Source organism: Nyctibius grandis, chromosome 8 (genome assembly GCF_013368605.1).
Source record: "Nyctibius grandis isolate bNycGra1 chromosome 8, bNycGra1.pri, whole genome shotgun sequence".
Classification (NCBI taxonomy): Eukaryota; Metazoa; Chordata; class Aves; order Nyctibiiformes; family Nyctibiidae; genus Nyctibius; species Nyctibius grandis.
In genome coordinates this window covers 48440614-48457110 of record NC_090665.1, presented here as the reverse complement: position 1 = coordinate 48457110, position 16497 = coordinate 48440614, and the positions used below count along the sequence as shown (strand labels likewise).

Genomic DNA, 16497 nt, shown 5'->3' with positions numbered 1-16497 from the left:
TTTTAGTAATCCAATGAGGTAAAAAAAAAAAATACTGCTTTTCTTGCTGCTTTTGTTCTTGATGCTGTTGTGCATAAAACCATACAGCGGTAGTATATCTGTTAACTGAGAGCACACAGTGCCTTAACTTTTGACACCAGCGGGTGGCCATGCCCAAGGGCCATGGCCAAGGGACAGTGCCCAAGGGCCATGCCCAAGGGACGGTGACCATCTCTTCCATGCCCCCAGCACTCGCTCACATCGTGCTCCTTAGGCCGCCAGCATCCCCAAACACGTGTTTGTGGAGCTTTTGCAAAGACAAGAATCCTCTTTCCCCAGCGGATTTTACTATTTAGAAACTACTGCTGGTACAGACTGGAAGAAAGCAGTGACTACTCAAACCAGTAGTGCCACCAACCTATTCATTAATTATATCCTTAGATTACTAAGTGGAAGAGACCAGCAAAAAGAATTTTTCAAGGGTGCCCTCTTCCCTCACAAGTTTAGGAAATATTAAAAATATTTACCTGGGCTTGAAGACTCAACAGAAGGCTAAAAAAGAAAACACAGGAAATTATTTTTTCTATGTTGAACCTGTACAAACTCAATTCAATAATTCATCTGCTACAAAGCACGCCCCTGCAAATAACATATTTACAAATAAAGCACCACAAACACGCTGAAGCGATTCAAGGTAAGGAGTATTCATTTATGTATTCATATAGTATTCATTCATCTCCTTTAGGTATCAACATTGCTGCACTATTTCAGCAAGAATGCTTGGAAGAACTGCCCATTTTGTGATGCGATATTTGAGTCGATGAAGGGATAAAATAAAGCAAAACAAATAATTCTGAAAATAGCATTACAATTCCACAGCTAGCTTCGCACGGCGTATGTCGGTGCTATCGCCAGATGGGGCGATGCTATTTTCTCTCCATCTCTATCTGCTCATTTCCAATTCTTCCCTTACACTGACACAAAACAAAACTACCAGTAGTGATAGATTAGTTTTGAACAGATCCAGCTCTGATTTAACGCCATGCACTAAATCCCCTTTTCCACAATGAAGGTATGAGCCAGGTTACACAGACAGTGGAAGCACAGTTTAAGAGGAATTATTCTTCTATTCCCTGTTCTATTTAAATTAAGGTACACAGTTTTATGGGGTAATCACAAATCACAATGAGAACTCCTCACAGAACAGAAGGAAAAAGCAATTTAATCTTAAGCTCTAACCCAAAAAAAACCCACAAAAATTATTTTGCAAGCCAGACTTTCTTCCCAAGTACATTTATATCACAAATTAATATGATCACTGACTACAAAACAAACATATTTTTAGAAATGCAGAAATAAAAGGGACTTCCACAACAATCTTTATGCAACAGAGACATCCTTTGGCCTACCCTATTTGGTAACCTTACATTTATTATCAGAACAAATGTCTTCTTTCATAAAAATTCAGCTTTCCCTTGCTTACAACTTTGCCAATCTTGAACCTCCTGGGATGAAATTTGCATGTCAGACATGCAAGCCTCATTTGTTTTGAAAATTCAAGCAAATGTTTCAACTATTTTCAGGAACAGACCTAATGAAGTGGTTTTTTTCAGTCAGGAAGACTGATTTTTCCTTCAGAGAGCTGCAGTACCCCTTTCCCTGCCACCTTCTGGAAATGGAGATATTGTTTGCTATCATGGATATTTTATACTATATAATATACAATATTGTCTTCATGAAAAACTGCCTGCATTTGGCCAAGAAATAATCTGGAAAACTTCAATTTGCACATTCACGATGGATACTTGTATGTGTAATACTGGATCTAGATAGTCCTCCTACTAGAACTCCAAAATCTGTACACCCAGAATTATATGCAAGATTAAAAGTTATTATGTTAGAAACTGGTAAATTTAAACTCAAGTAAAAACTTGTACTATTATTCCAAGATTTTCTAAAGCATTTTCCTGCTCCTTGACTTCCATCTCCTAAGGCCAAGCACCTTCATCTCCTAAGCCACTTCCACCCAAAACACCCGGCCTAGCTATGCAGCAAATCAAAAACTAAAATTTATAAAAGAACTTTATAATTACATAGAATTTTTTACGAGCAGCTCTTCAAAGTGAGAAGAAACTCACCTTCTTAGGAATCAATGACGAAAATGCACTTACATGTCTGCCTACATTTTACGAGAGTCTACAACATACAATTTCTTCTCAGCAAGGGTCATTAGCCATTGGAAGGGGCTGCCCAGGGAGGTGGTGGAGTCCCCATCTCTGGAGGGGTTTAAGAAAAGACTGGCCATGGCACTTAGTGCCCTGGTCTAGTTGCCATGGTGGTGTCAGGGCAATGGTTGGACTCGATGATCTCTTCCAACCTCATTGATTCTGGGATTCTGTGATATCCTGAGCTGAAGTTGAATATCAAAACCAGCCAGCAACACTGATCTCCATTGGGTATGTTTTGTTTGTCTGATAAACTTGCAGAACCGGGTAATGCCTAATAGGTAACACACAATTATTAGTGTAAATTAAGGAAGTCTCAGTGTATTCATTGCAGCGATCACAGGTGGGAAATCAAACAAATTCAAAGTGACTATTTCTGGCAGGCGATGCTGAGAGTAAGGTAGACAATACCACGTGTGCAGTGCAAGGGAAAACGAAGGGAAAGACAAACATCACTAAGAAGTATCTTAGAAAGTTTTAAAATAAAGGCTAAGTCTTCCTTAATAATTCTCTCATAACAAATATGAAAGAAATGAGGATGGCAAATGCAGATGATAGCCACCAGCAGCAGCGAGAAGAACCTTTGTCACCCGAAGAGGGCCCAACAGAAAGACAACCAAAGCTGAACTGCTCGTATTAACTGAACAATCCAGCAAAAGCAACACGGCAGCGGTACGTGATTCACCAGGGCAGCGCAGAGACGCTGCTCTACGGCTGTAGGTCGTGCACAAGTCAAGGTGCAGCTTTCCCATCGCTCCACGGCAGCCTCTGCCAGGGTCTGAAGTCCTCTGCACATACATCCATAGAATCACAGACTGGTTTGGGTTGGAAGGGACCTTAAAGACCATCCAGTTCCAACCCCCTGCCACGGGCAGGGACACCTTCCACCAGACCAGGTTGCTCCAAGCCCCATCCAACCTGGCCTTGAACACTGCCAGGGAGGGGGCAGCCACAGCTGCTCTGGGCAACCTGGGCCAGGCTCTCACCACCCTCACAGCAAAGAATTTCTTCCTCAGATCTCATCTCAATCTCCCCTCTTTCAGTTTAAAACCGTTCCCCCTCGTCCTGTCACTCCATGCCCTTGTCAAAAGCCCCTCTCCTGCTTTCCTGTAGCCCTTCAGGCACTGGAAGGTGCTAGAAGGTCTCCCTGGAGCCTTCTCTTCTCCAGGCTGAACAGCCCCAACTCTCTCAGCATCTCTCCATAGCAGAGGGGCTCAAGGAACAAGTATCCCCATGACTTATGATGAAAGATTATTCTAGAAACGACTCTGCCCTCATAGGAACAGAGAGCTGGATTTAATGTCCTAGAAAGCCCTGAAGATAATCTATTCTGAGGGATAAAATATGTTACTTAGTAAACAATACATTCTGCAAATGCCATCTTAAAACTGTTCTTTCTACCCAACCTTTATTGGAAGGCTTCTTACACAAGCTGACACTCCTGCTGACGAAAAACCCCCTTTCCAAGATACAACCTGCAGCTGCTCATGGCCAGTTTCTCTCTAACCTTAACACTATTGTTAAGGTTAAATAACCACTCCCCACCTCCCTGGTTATTCTGGTGTAACGGCTGCAGCTCTGCCCTCATGGGGCAGTTTTCAGGATGGACAAAGATGTAATTGCCCTCTTCAAGGATAAGCATCCAGAGAACTACAGGCTGGACAGCCTCACCCCCACCTCTGGGCAGGTGATGGAGCAAACCCTCCTGGAAACCATTTCCTAGCACACGGAGGAGGACAAGGAGGTGACGGGAGCAGTCAGTGTGGATTTACAAAAGGGATATCACAGCCACTGTGAAGAACAGCCTGGACAAGCAGGGATGGAGATGGCAAACTTGCTGAATAGCCCAGCTCAAAGGGTTGTGACAGGCAGCAAAGTCCAGCTGGATGTCAGTCAGAGGGATCTCAACAGGCAGCAGAAATCTCATGAAGTTCAACACAGAAAGACAAAGTCCTTTACGTCTGGAGGAATCACCTCCTACTACAGGCACCAGTACAGGCTGGGTTCCAACCACCTGGGAAGCAGCTTTGTAGAGAATGACCTGGAGGTCCTGGTGGACCCTCGAGTTGAACACAAGCCAGCAATGTGCCCTTGTGACAACGGCAGCCAACAGCATCCTGTTGTTGCATTAAGAAGAGCAACCAGCTCTGGTGAAACCACATCTGGAATAGGATACTCCTGAAACAGTTGGGGTTGCAAGGCATGCCTGGAGATTGTCTAAGCTCAATCCCGTGCTCACAGCAGGATCACCTATAACAGGCTGCTCAGGATCTCATCCAGTCAGGTTTTGTATACCCCCTGGGATGGAGACTCCCCAGCCCCCCTGGACAACCTGATCTAGTTTCTAATCACCCCTAAAACAGAACAAACAAAAAAGTTTTTTCTCACATTTAACTGGAATTTCCTGATGTTCAATGTGAGCCCATTGTCTCCTGTCCTGCCCCTGGGCACCACTGAGAGGAGTCTGGCTCCCTCGTCTCTACTCCCCCATCAGACATCTATACCCAAGGATACGACCCCCTGAGCTCCCTCCTCTCCAGGCTGAACAGCCTCAGCTCTCCCAGCCCTTCCCCACATCTCAGGTGCTCCAGACCCTCAGGCATCTTTGCAGCCTTTGCTGGATCACTCCAGACTGTCCGTGTCTCTCTGGTCCTGGGGAGAGCCCAGCCCTGGACCCACTGCTCCAGATGGGTCTCCCAGGGCTGAGCAGAGGGGCAGGATCACCTCCCTTGACCCACCATCAGTGCTCTGAACGCAGGCCAAGGTGCTGGGGGACTTCCTTGCCCCAGGAGCACATGGCTGGCTCACGGCCAACTTGGTGTCCACCAGGACCCCCAGTCCTTATCCACAGAGCTGTATTGTGTCCAGTGCTGGGCTCGCCAATTTCCAAGAGACATGGACAGAATGAAGCAACTCCAGCAAGGGGCCACAAAGGTGACTGAGGGACTGGATCATCTGACTGAGGAGGAGAGGCTGAGAGAACCTGGGCTGTTCAGCCCGGAGAAGAGATGGCTCAGGAGGATCTTATCCACGTGCTTAAATATCTGATGGAAGGGTGTACAGAAGACTGAGCCAGTCTCTCCTCAATGGCATCCAGCGACAAGAGTCAATAGGCACAAACTGAAATACATTTAAACATAAGGAAAAGCTTTTTTCACTGTTAGAGTGATGAAACACGGGAACGTGCTGCCCAGAGAGGTTGTGGTGTCTGCATTGGAGGTACACAAAACCAGACTGGCAACCTGCTCTAGCTGATCCCGCTCTGAGCAATGGGTTGGTCTTGATTATCTTCAGATGTTCCTTCCAACTTCAACAATTCTGTAACTAAATCCTTCAATATATATTGCAGTGGAGACTACCACAATGAAGGGTTTTCCCGTTGAGTGGACACAAAACCATAGTGGGGCATAACAAGATCTTATAAAAGTCAAGAACACTTTAAGAAACAAAGTTCAGCTTTCAGTGCTCTGAAATAGTATGGAGAAGGCATGACAGCTCAAGCAAGCGAATGGCCTTCCCTAGAGCCTGAAACACTTTCTATACAATCACCTCCTTCACAGCTTCAAAGGCATTGCTAAATACTCTAGAGTTCAGAATGACCCTCATGACTTTTAAACTCCAAAACACATACCCAGTACAATCCTAGTCTATGGGAGGAAAAAAATTACAAACCCCAGACCAGAAAATCTGCAAAAACCCAATCAGCTCCAGAAACATTAAGTCCATTTCAGGCTCCCTCCCAGAATGGATACATCCCTTGGGAGGTTCTAGTTCATTCTTTGCCACAGGCTTCATAAGCAGCTTTTAGGAGAACAGCCTCTGGGTCTCTATTCCTTTCTTCTAAGCTTTGCCTACCATATCTACCTAGTCTGTGGATTATCACCTCTGCATTTCATACATTTCTAGTCTAAGTGATGCACTGCCAATCATTTTCTGCCTTCTAATTCTAGGTAGATGCCGTGTCACATTACATCTCATCTATATTAACGGCCAGCTGCTGCCAAAAGTAGTAGTTTGACCTCTTCCCACCGCTCCATGTGCTTCTGCCACTTGTGCCAAGTCCAGAGATCGGGAAGCTGCATGTGCTGGTTCAGCAAACCCATCTCAAAAAAAATAACGTTAGTTTTCCATCCTCTCAGTGAGCCAAAGTGCTTCATCTTGGGCCTTTGCAATCGCCAGACACGTTGCAAACAATGTAGAGCAAGAGTCTGAAGCTAGACACATGGAGAAGGGTGTGTGGCAGGAGATCAGGAGTTGCCCTTTCAGTGACAATCTGGTAGCATTACACGGAAGGTGAAAGAGCATCCTATGATTACAGAGTTGTTTCAAGACAATTAGTGCAGTTCTTGATTATTCAGTCCTATTTCCTTGCCTCCAAATGATTATGACTCTGGCCAGGGTAGAACAGATGGCTTTGAGGGCATTTGCTTACGAGAATTTCCTGGCAGTAGTTAAAGATTATATGGCTACATTGGTATCATCAGATCTTAAGTCCTAAGCTATGGTATGGCAATAGAACAGCAATTCCTGTGAAAAAGGACACCCCTGTTCTTCAGTGGCTTTTCATTTTCTGCTGCAGCAATTCAGGGAAGTACAAAGCACTTTTTTGCCTCAAGGGCACTCACAGGAACAAAGAGCTGCTACCTATAAAAAGATAATGGTATCCAAGGCCCAGCAGAGACAAACCATGGGATACTTATGGGATATCTGGTTGACACACTCAAATTGTTCTATGCATAACACCATCAGAAGAGACACCAGTGAACGTTTGTCGTGGGTTCAAAAGAATGAAAAATCATTCATGAACTCCTAACTCATGGACAACTAGGAAAAACTCAAGCGACCAAGGGAGTCCTGCTGTATGGATACATCGTTGAGTGCATTTGTTAATGCTCCAGATGAGCAACTTGAAGGAAATACCAGTTCTGAGATATGAAGAATATGAACTTTATGGTAAAAAGAAAAAGACAAGACACTGAGCAACATCAGGCTTGGGTGGCACTAAAAGAATCCGTCCCTGTTTTTAGTCCATGTGTATTTTTAGGAGTCTTGGGAAAGACATGCAGAGGAGGTGTTTTCAGCAGGTTAGTGACACTGGCAGTAACAACTGAGCCAAAAGGGTGTATCAAATACATTCTCCAGTGCATGGATATGGGGATAAATGGCACTGCAATTGGCCAGTCTCCTTCAGACACCTTTGGACTGTCAAGTGATGAACCCAGCAGACACATACCGGACACAGAAAAATGCAGGGTTACTCTGACAACAAAAACTTGCCGGACTTCAGGATATCTGTACTGCTATAATTTGTGATGGAGGTTAAATCATAAAACTAAAACTGAATTGGCATCACAACAGGTTTATTTAATGCAAGCAGCCTTCTGGAGACATCAGTTTTGCACAGCTTCTTTGGGAACCCACTACTTCAAAAGCAGGGGTGTGCTTCCAGGCAGCGCCCGTTTCTGCAGGCTGGCAGGAGATTTCCGTGTCTTATTCCAGTGCTTCACAGCTGCTTGGACGGGAATGGGACACTCCAAAACGTGAAAGCTGTGGAAGCAACGCGCTGAGTTTTCTCTCATTCCATTTCTCCCACTGCCTGCAAAGAAACACCTGAACAGAACCGACAAGACACTACACAGTTTCACTTCTACCTACAAAACCACTGCTGTAATTGCTAACATCTTGCATGCTGTTTAATATAATCAATTAATAATGAAACATCTTAAAATTAGCAGTCTCTACAAGACAATGACAAATATATATTCTGTTCAAATTCACTCAGTTGTCTTTAATAGCCCCATAAATGTTACCTAAAACACTTAGAAACTAAAATTAAATTTTGTCTATATTGATAGCAATAAGCCTGAAAAATTCATCAAGTTGATGCTCAGCTCTTTTAAACTCTGCTACAGGAAAATACCAAAGTTACATTAACTTCTGGGTTGCAGTGGTTTGCTTTAGCAACAGATGGGGCACAGAAAACTTCTATATTCACTGGCAACCAAATCTGAAAATGCAGCAGTGTTACCTATTTTGTAACAACACAAAGAATGAAGCATGAACACTGGGTAGAGAACACACATAATTACCTCACAAGTGATGTTGAAGCCACATACATGCATACTAAAGCTATATTTCATTAAGCAGACTAATTAAATTACTGATATGCAACTAGTAGTATGGATTCTGTTCATAACAGAAGTCACATTTGTTCCCAAAATGCAGATATACAGTTATATGAATAATATATATATATAGTTCCAGCCTGTCCCTCTCCCCCTGTGCTGTATATCAAATAATCCAAGTGTCAGAGAATGGTTTGCCTCATTTTTACCTTGGGAAGTAAAGAGCAACATACTGAAGCAAGAAAAAACCCAAATACTCCTGCCCCTCTCTTAATGTCAACACTTCTACAGCCAAAACTACAGTGACATCCAAGCCCTTCTGCACACGAAATGGAAGCTTTTATATACACTGATTTTTTTTTTTCATTTGGTTGCTAAATGAGAAAATTCTTGTATTTCCAGAGCACAACGATCAAGTGCAATGGTTCATCTGACAGATCTCAAACGGGTACATCCAAGCCTTGAAACTACCACCTTAGCAAAGGCCCCCTGACGTGGCCATTCCCCTCCTAGACTTGATTCCACTTAAGAGTCTATAAGGTTGACTTTTTCCCCCATGAGGGCAACTAAGCATTAGAACAAGTCGCCCAGTCTCTTTCCTTGGAGGTTTTCAAGACCAGACTGGAGACAGCCCCTGAGCAAGCTGGTCTGACACCAGAGCAGACCCTGCTGTGAGCAGAAAGCTGGACCAGAGACCTCCTGAGATCCCTTCCACCCCAAATTACCTCATAATCCTGAGGTCTGAGATGTTGCAGGTAGCCCTGAAAAGCTACTTATTTGCTCACTTCCCTCTCCCCATCTGCCTCTTCTGGGAAAAATACTGGGTAAGGTTTGGTTCTATTTATCACTATGTAATAATAAAAAAAAAAAGAACTAAACAAATTCAGCCTCAGTTTTTCTGAAGAAAATGCCTGACTGGTTTCAGAGTGCTTACCTGGCAAGAACCACAGGTTGGGTTTTAACACAGCTCAGTCCTGTACCAATCTACCTAAACCTCTTCACCAGGAAAAGGCTGGAAAGGGGAAGCAGATGATACACAGTATTTCACATGGGATATTGTTAATGTGGATTTTTCAGACATTTGGTTTGCAATGTGGCTCCCCACATCTGCAGCGGCACACCTGAGGGGAAGCAGACTGCAGCCTTCCTTAAGTAGCCTTTTGAAGTCAGTTTTGCCAGTGAAAGGGACATCTTCAACATTGTAAATACTAGGCAAATTCTTAAATAAAGAGGTATTTCAACTGTATCTCTAACAGAAGTAGCAGCTGTTTGGGGGAAAAAAAAAAAGGCAGTGGTTCAGGGGAACACAGAAGGCTGAAGGATGTCAGGTGATGACTCTCCAGCCTGCTATCTGCTCCAGGCTTCTGTAAGAAGTTATCGTGCCACAGCAGAAGTAACAGAGCAAAGGTGCACCCAAGCAAATCTGTACAAACTTACAGGCTTCCAAAGAGTGATGCTGTCACGCTTTCCTTTCTGCCACACTTGCTGGAGAAGGGAGTAGCCTCCAGCAAGAGGAAACAGCACCTTGAAAGTCTGGGGGGACAACATGGCATGACAGATGACAATGATGTAAGGCTGTCAGGGCAGCTTCCATCACCCCTTAGATCTCTGAACTCGAGGGACTAACTACCTTGCCAGCCTGAACACTCACACCCAAGGTGGGCACAGAGCTCTGCGTGAAGTACTGAAGAGCAGGCGTAGCTACATTTTTCAGGGTTCCAAGTCAAAAGAAGAGATACCACACTTCAGGGTGGTGAAAGCAGCTTCTGCCCAATGGCTCATGACCCTGCTGCTGAATCACCCACTGAAATCACACACTAACTTAACATACTTACACCAAAGCGGAACCAATTCTCATTCTCCTTCGAGCGGATGACTGGAACCAGGAACCACCAGTTGTACCCCAGTGTAGCCACCCCTGCTCAAGAACCAACGTGCAGGGATTTACCTAGAGGACTGAGTCATCAGAAAAACTAGCTGAGCACTGACGTTGTACAGCAGAGGAAGGCTGCAGCCAGCGGGGAGTGCCTTGGTTGACAGGACATTACACTCACTAGAACTTCACCGAGAGAACGTCCATTTCCAGGGAGTACCACAAAGCATGACCACAACAGTTACTCAGAATACCATCTCTGTCTTAGCTGAAGCACACACCTTCAAATGGACATTTTCTAACTATTTATTGTTCATTTCCATTATAAAGTACAGCATCGGCCTCATCTTCTTGTAATATTCTGAAATTTCTTGCTAAGGAAGACTGGAAGCCTATGGAGTGATCATATGCTACCGTAGGATTTCAGATGGAACCAGATATGCCAAGCACCACAAGAAAACATTTTTATGCACAATTTGTGACATGAATGGATTAGTAGTGAAATATTAATACAGACTGGGGCTTCTGGCAAGGAAAAAAGCTCAAAAAGAAACAGAACTTTGCAACAATTCCACTGTCTACCTAAAATCCCTCCGCTGTATTAGAAAGTCCCAAGCAGTAAACCCACAAACATCAATATTCTATCACACACAAAAAAGTCCACAAAACTCTATTACAACAGAAAAAAATAACCCTCTTTTCCAAGATTAGAAATGTAGAATGCTAAATGCTATTGTTTTCCCTTCAATAGCTTAATAAAAATACAAAGATTAAGAATGTAAAAAAGGTTATTAGGAATGGTTATTAGATCGTGTATTTCTTAAACATTATGTCCTGAAGTCGTTTCAAACTGCATATAAAAACTAGAATCCAGTTACATCCACAAAGTTTCAAACTCTTCAACTGAAAGTAGCATAACAATCAGAAAAAAAAGGACAATTTTACCAGATATTATGAATTTAAAGATGACTTATTAAAGCACTGCCACACAACGTTAATAAACCGATTTTCTGGTCAAAAGCAACTGAACTTTCAGAAATTCAAACAACATTAAAGAGCACTGAAAGAAATCAGGCTGAGTCAGCTTAACCATCCACTGACACCAGAAGAGAAGTGGTCCTGCTCCTCTCCAAGACATGCATGCTCCTGCTTCCTACCATTCTTGCCTGACACCTTTGGATGCCAATTCAAATTTTTAACTCCACAGAAATTCACTCTGCAGAAGGAAAAACTTAAGTTCTTCTTCCAGCAGGTCAGAAAGCTGAATAACCTCACTGATGGGCAAGAGACACTAGGAGCTGGCATGAAGGTGGTCAACTGCCTGCTCAAGAGCTGGGAGAAGCAGGATCATATTTTTCAGCAAAGCTCAACGGTCAGAGCTGCACAAGACACGGACACTATGCGAGGAGAAGCTGAGTCAGTCTCATAGCTCGACATTTTTGGAAGGAGGAACACTGGTTCTGCTGCTCCATGCCATCCCTCACACCAGCTCTAATCTCTGTTGGATCTGTCCATTAGCTGATACAACTGGTTACCCCACCGGGAGCTTTGCACTTCTTCCTAAGCTGGTGAGCTGAAGCAACCCACAGCAGAAGTTCAGGGAGCACCTACATGAAAGCAGCAGGAGTAGGATCTCCCCTTGCAGGCAGCTAGGAGCTGTTAGACCACCTCAGCTGCTGTCTACCCCCCCATAACCCATCCATAATGAAAATCAGCCTGAAATTTAAACCAAGCTATGCCAACCAAAATCAGGGATACTACGTCCCCACCTCTCCCACCCCACCTCTGACCAAACATGACCACCCTCTTTCCCATGCAGGAGCCCTGGTACTTCTCTAATTCTTCAGCAAGTTAATTAAAAAAACCAAACAAACCCAAAACCAACACACAACACAAACCCTCATCATTTGCCCATTAGTTTTGCCTGTTTAGTATCCCTGCAAGTGCCTCTAGCAACCTGACTGGTGCATCCTATCAAGGGAAAAAATAAAGTAACAGCAGGAACTCAGCACTCCTGGAAATTACAGGAGGTATTTGGCTGCCCATCTTTTCAACATTCTTCAAGTCTTTGGAATCAGAAGATCTCATTCTCACTTACATTTTATTCAAGCATTATAATGGCTGAATAAACAAAAAACATTCTCTTTCAACTACTAATCAAACTTTTCAGTCAAAACTCTTTTCTTCTCAATAGGCATTAAAATATTTGGAAAAAATATGTATGTATCAGCATTCACTTCAGCACAAAGACTAAATAAGCAGCTTAATGCATGCCATGGTAATATTCACAAAGCTTGAGCTCATCTTAAGTTAGAGATGTTTTCTTTCCCCTTTTATGACTAGAATAATCTTCTAACGTGTTGGAATATTAGGACTCAAACCAATCCCGTGAGCATGCTTCAAAGTAAAATGAAACCCTAACACAGGTTATTAATCCCAAACTAAAGCCTGTTTAATATATATATATATATATTCAAAATCCATTTTGTCTGTTCTGTATTCAAACTGGTAAGCTTCTACAGAAGTGAAACAGCATTTTTTGTTAATTTGGTTTCACTTTCTGGACTCATTTACTAACCAGGCTCAGAGCTCCTGTCTGAAGCGCTTTCCTGTCAAATTCAGGAAGTTTCATATTTATATTTTTTGAGGTTTATATCTCTAGCATTAAGGCCTAGCTGATTCTCCAGAACACAACATTTTAGGATCCTTCCTGACTGAAGGATGAGCTCCTGGGCATTCCTTCATCAGAGTCCGCACAGATTTTCCACTGGGGAGAGATGGGGAAGATGTAGTTCCTAAATTGTGCTAGGAACCGTACCCAGGACATTGCTCCTAGCTTAAATTACCAAAAGAAAGTATTATTTTTCTAAATGCTGCTTGTTTCCCCATCCAGAACGCAGTGCAGCCACGCAAAGAGTTGTCTGCACAATCCAACGGCTGTGAATGAACGTCAGCCCAGCCTGCTGCCACCCCTGTGCTACCGAACTCGACTCATCCCACAGGCGGATCAAAGCCTTCACAGCCCCTTTGTGCTGCTCCTGCCCCTTAACCTGAAATAAAGAAGCCAAAATGGGACAAAGAATTCATCTTAGCTTTTCTTCAAAAAAGTAAAATGATGAAGGGAAAAAAACCTCCTCTTCCTTAATAAAATACCAAGACCAACCCATAATAAAAGCCTTACCCGTTGGAACAACGTCCATAAAGTGAGAAACAAAACCTGCCTGACCTCCATACCCCACCGACCTTTTATTGCTCTCCGCAGCACGAATCCCCTACAACCCTTAACGCTCTCCCTGCTGTAACGTCAACGTAAGTACGTGACATACAGAATAGGAAGTAACTCAGCACAGTGCCTGTGGCTCTTTAGCAACATGGAGAACTGCAGCTCCCACCAGAAGAGAGCCAGCGTGAATATTTCACAATAACACTGCGTTTAATTAACAAAACTTACGAGCAACTGGCGAAACTCGAGACAAAGATCCTGAATATTGTGATGCCTAGATCAGTACGGGCCCCAATAGGTCTCTCCAACTTCACAGGAGTTTAATAGCCACATTTTTTCAGCCAAGAAATTACTCAGGGATCAGACCAGTGGATTCTCTGCCCCTCAAGATACAGAAAAAAAACCAGACAGATTCTTTCAACTTCTAAGATTAGATTAGTACATTTCGTACCAATAAGAGGAAGAATGCTTCATTACAGTTCTCATTTGGGACGGAAAGATAAAATAAATTTAAATAAAAATTCATATTCAAGAATTTCAAGCGAATAAGGAAGAAACCTCAGCTGTAAAATATTCTAATCCTGACACCCCCAGCCCCCAGTCTGGCTGGAAGAAATGCCTGTGCCACAGAAGAGATTCTTTTTGTCTGTAACAGCATTCCTTTCAAATAAGCATTTCCAATTCATTTGTCGATACTGTTCAAGCAGCAAATTACCTTCAGGTTGGAATCTTAGGATAATTTGAAGAAAACTTAATGAAATATCTATTCATCTGTCCTAACTCGCCTCCTAAGAAGCAAAAGAGCTGATCTTCCAGATCCTACCGGGATGGACAAATCCACACCTCAATAACCAAACACGAATCTCACTCTGCCTCCCACAGAAGAGGTCAATAAGCCTTTTCCAATTTCCTCCAACTCCCCCGAATAGTCCTTCTCCCTTTTTCAGGAGAAAGGGAGACTGGGAGGGCTGCCCTTCTATCCACAAAGGCAATTCCCCTCTGCCTTAACGACTACAAAGAGATATTTAAAGACAATAAATATATGTTTGATCCTGGAGCAGCGGTGCTCTGATCAAAGGCCGGGAGAAACGATTCCTCCACGCCGGGACAGAGACGGGCGGTAGGAGCTGGCAAGAGGCGCATCCCTCTCCCCCCCGCGGGGATCACACCCCTCACGCCGCAGCAGGTGAGGCCACCCCGCTTTCCGCTCCCCCCGAAGATGAGCCCCGTCCCACGGGAGGCACAGGCCCCGCTCCGCCGCCCCCGCTGCTCCGGAGCAGGGCCCCGGCCCCCTCTGAGCCCAGCGCTCCTCTCCAGCATCCCCCCGAGAGGGCTGCTGCCGGTAAAGCCCTGGCTCCCCGGCCCGCGGACGACGCACAGACCCCGGCCGGCAGCGACCACCCCCCGGTGCCGCCCTGGGGCGGGAGGCGCCGCTTCCAGCTCCGCCGCCCGCCCGGGCCGCGCTCGGGTCCCGCCCGCGCCCCGCCGCCGAGGCGGGCCCGGCCCCTGCGGGGCGAGGCTCCCCGTCCCGGGGCAGTAGGCCCCGGAGGGGAGCGGGACGGGGCTACCGGTGCGGAGCGCCGCCCCGGGGCCCGGCGCGGCCTCCCCAGCCCCACAACTAACTTGCGGGACGCTCCGCCCGGCCGCGGCCCCGCGCAACAAGTTCCCGGGCAGGCCCCCGCCCCGCCGCCGCGCTCTCACCTCCGCCATGTTCGCTGCGCCGGCGGGCGGGGCGGGGGGTGAGGGCCGGGGCGGGGCGGGGGGGGGCGGGGGGTGTCACATCGCCGCCGCGGCGGAGGAAGCGGCGCCGGCGGGTCACGGTCTGCGCGGCGGCGGCGGCGGGGCCGGGGAGCGGCGGCGGGGGGCGGGCACGGGGAGGCGGCACGCCACGCGCTACGTCACCGCGCACGGCGCCGCCGCCCCGCCCCTCCCCGCGGCGGGCGGGAAGCGTGGTGGGCGCGCGCCCCGCTGGCTGTCAGTCAGGGCGCAGGCCCCGCCCCCCCGCCCCGGCCCCGCACGGCCCCGCACGGCCCCGCGCAGCCCCTCAGGGCCCCGCACGCCTCGGCAGGACCGGCCATAAAAGCAGATGCCCCCGCTCCCCGCCCCCGGCTCCCGACCCGGCAGCCGTACTCACGCGGGGAGCCGCAGGGGCGCGGATGGCTCAGCCACGGCGAGGTCCTCAGGGAACCGCTCCCGACCCGCTCCTGCCGTGCGTGACACTCGTGGGTGGGACAATACCAACACGCTAGGTTGGTCCTATGTAAAGGGTAAAAAAATAAACCAAACCAGACGCCCGGTGCTAACTGCGCCGCTTTCCCTGGAGCCTGCCCCGGCTGCCTCACCTGCCCGGGCTCAGTTCTGTCCTAGGGCCGGTGCAAGGACACGCACAGTCCCGCGAGGCGAAGGGGAGCGCTCCCGATCCTGCAGCCTGGCATTACAACTGCTCTTAAAAATGAGGACACGGCAGCGTGGTGCTTCGGAAAGGCCCCTCTGCCCCCGTCCCTCGGGGAACGCCGGCCTCGGCTCTTCCCCCTGCTGCAAGTCCCTGGCGGCCCGGGGCGGGGGGCTGAGCCGGGAGGCTGCCGGTTCCTGCTCGTCCCCCTTTCAGAGGTGCCCGGCTCATTTACAGCCCGCAGTTCTCTCACGAGCCGCTCCTCTGCCACCAGTTTTCCCACCGAACTGCATCTAAAATCCTCGCAAACGGTCCCGCGGGGCGAGGCTGGAAGGAAAGCGGCCACCATGCAACTTGGCTGTAAACGAGGGGTTAAAAAAAATCCATAACCCCCGTCCTCCAAAAAAAAGCCCAGACCTGCCCCGATCCCCGCCACCGGGGCCGAGTTTTGCGGCGGGAGCTCCCGTCTCCCCGGGCCGCCGAGGACCTTTGTGCTTCAGTGACAAAGGGGGAGCGGGGGCTGCCGCGGCCCTGCCGGCAGGGGAGGAGCCCCGGCGTGGGCAGGGGGCGGGCGCCCCGCGGAGGCGGAGGGGCGAGGCGAGGCGGGCGCTCGGCGGCCCGGCCCAGCCCCGCCGGGCACGGAGAGGGAGCCGGGGACGGGCAGGCCGCGGCCCCGCGGT

The 16497-nt window shown here is 47.2% G+C and overlaps 1 protein-coding gene and 1 long non-coding RNA gene across 7 annotated transcripts in view; both read right to left on the bottom strand.

Moving 5' to 3' along the window:
• Positions 1 to 16357, bottom strand: part of MIER1 (MIER1 transcriptional regulator) — a 37192-nt gene extending 20835 nt beyond the window's left edge. For 3 of the 6 annotated variants that reach the window (XM_068406418.1, XM_068406419.1, XM_068406421.1), the window contains exons 1-2: positions 15127 to 15275; positions 507 to 531 (exon numbers count right to left, since the gene is read on the bottom strand). In XM_068406418.1, the coding sequence (XP_068262519.1) occupies positions 507 to 531; positions 15127 to 15135 (34 nt within the window). In that variant the 5' untranslated portion in view covers positions 15136 to 15275. Of the gene's footprint in view, positions 1 to 506; positions 532 to 15126; positions 15276 to 15559; positions 15682 to 15767 lie in introns of those variants that run through there. The other 3 variants (XM_068406423.1, XM_068406422.1, XM_068406424.1) reach the window with 3 other exon arrangements.
• On the bottom strand, positions 7548 to 11317 carry LOC137666425 (uncharacterized). Its single transcript, XR_011048646.1, has 2 exons — positions 9767 to 11317; positions 7548 to 7800 (listed from the first exon to the last, which is right to left on the bottom strand). It is a non-coding gene; the product is annotated as an uncharacterized lncRNA (long non-coding RNA).
• Positions 16358 to 16497: the final 140 nt, after the last annotated feature.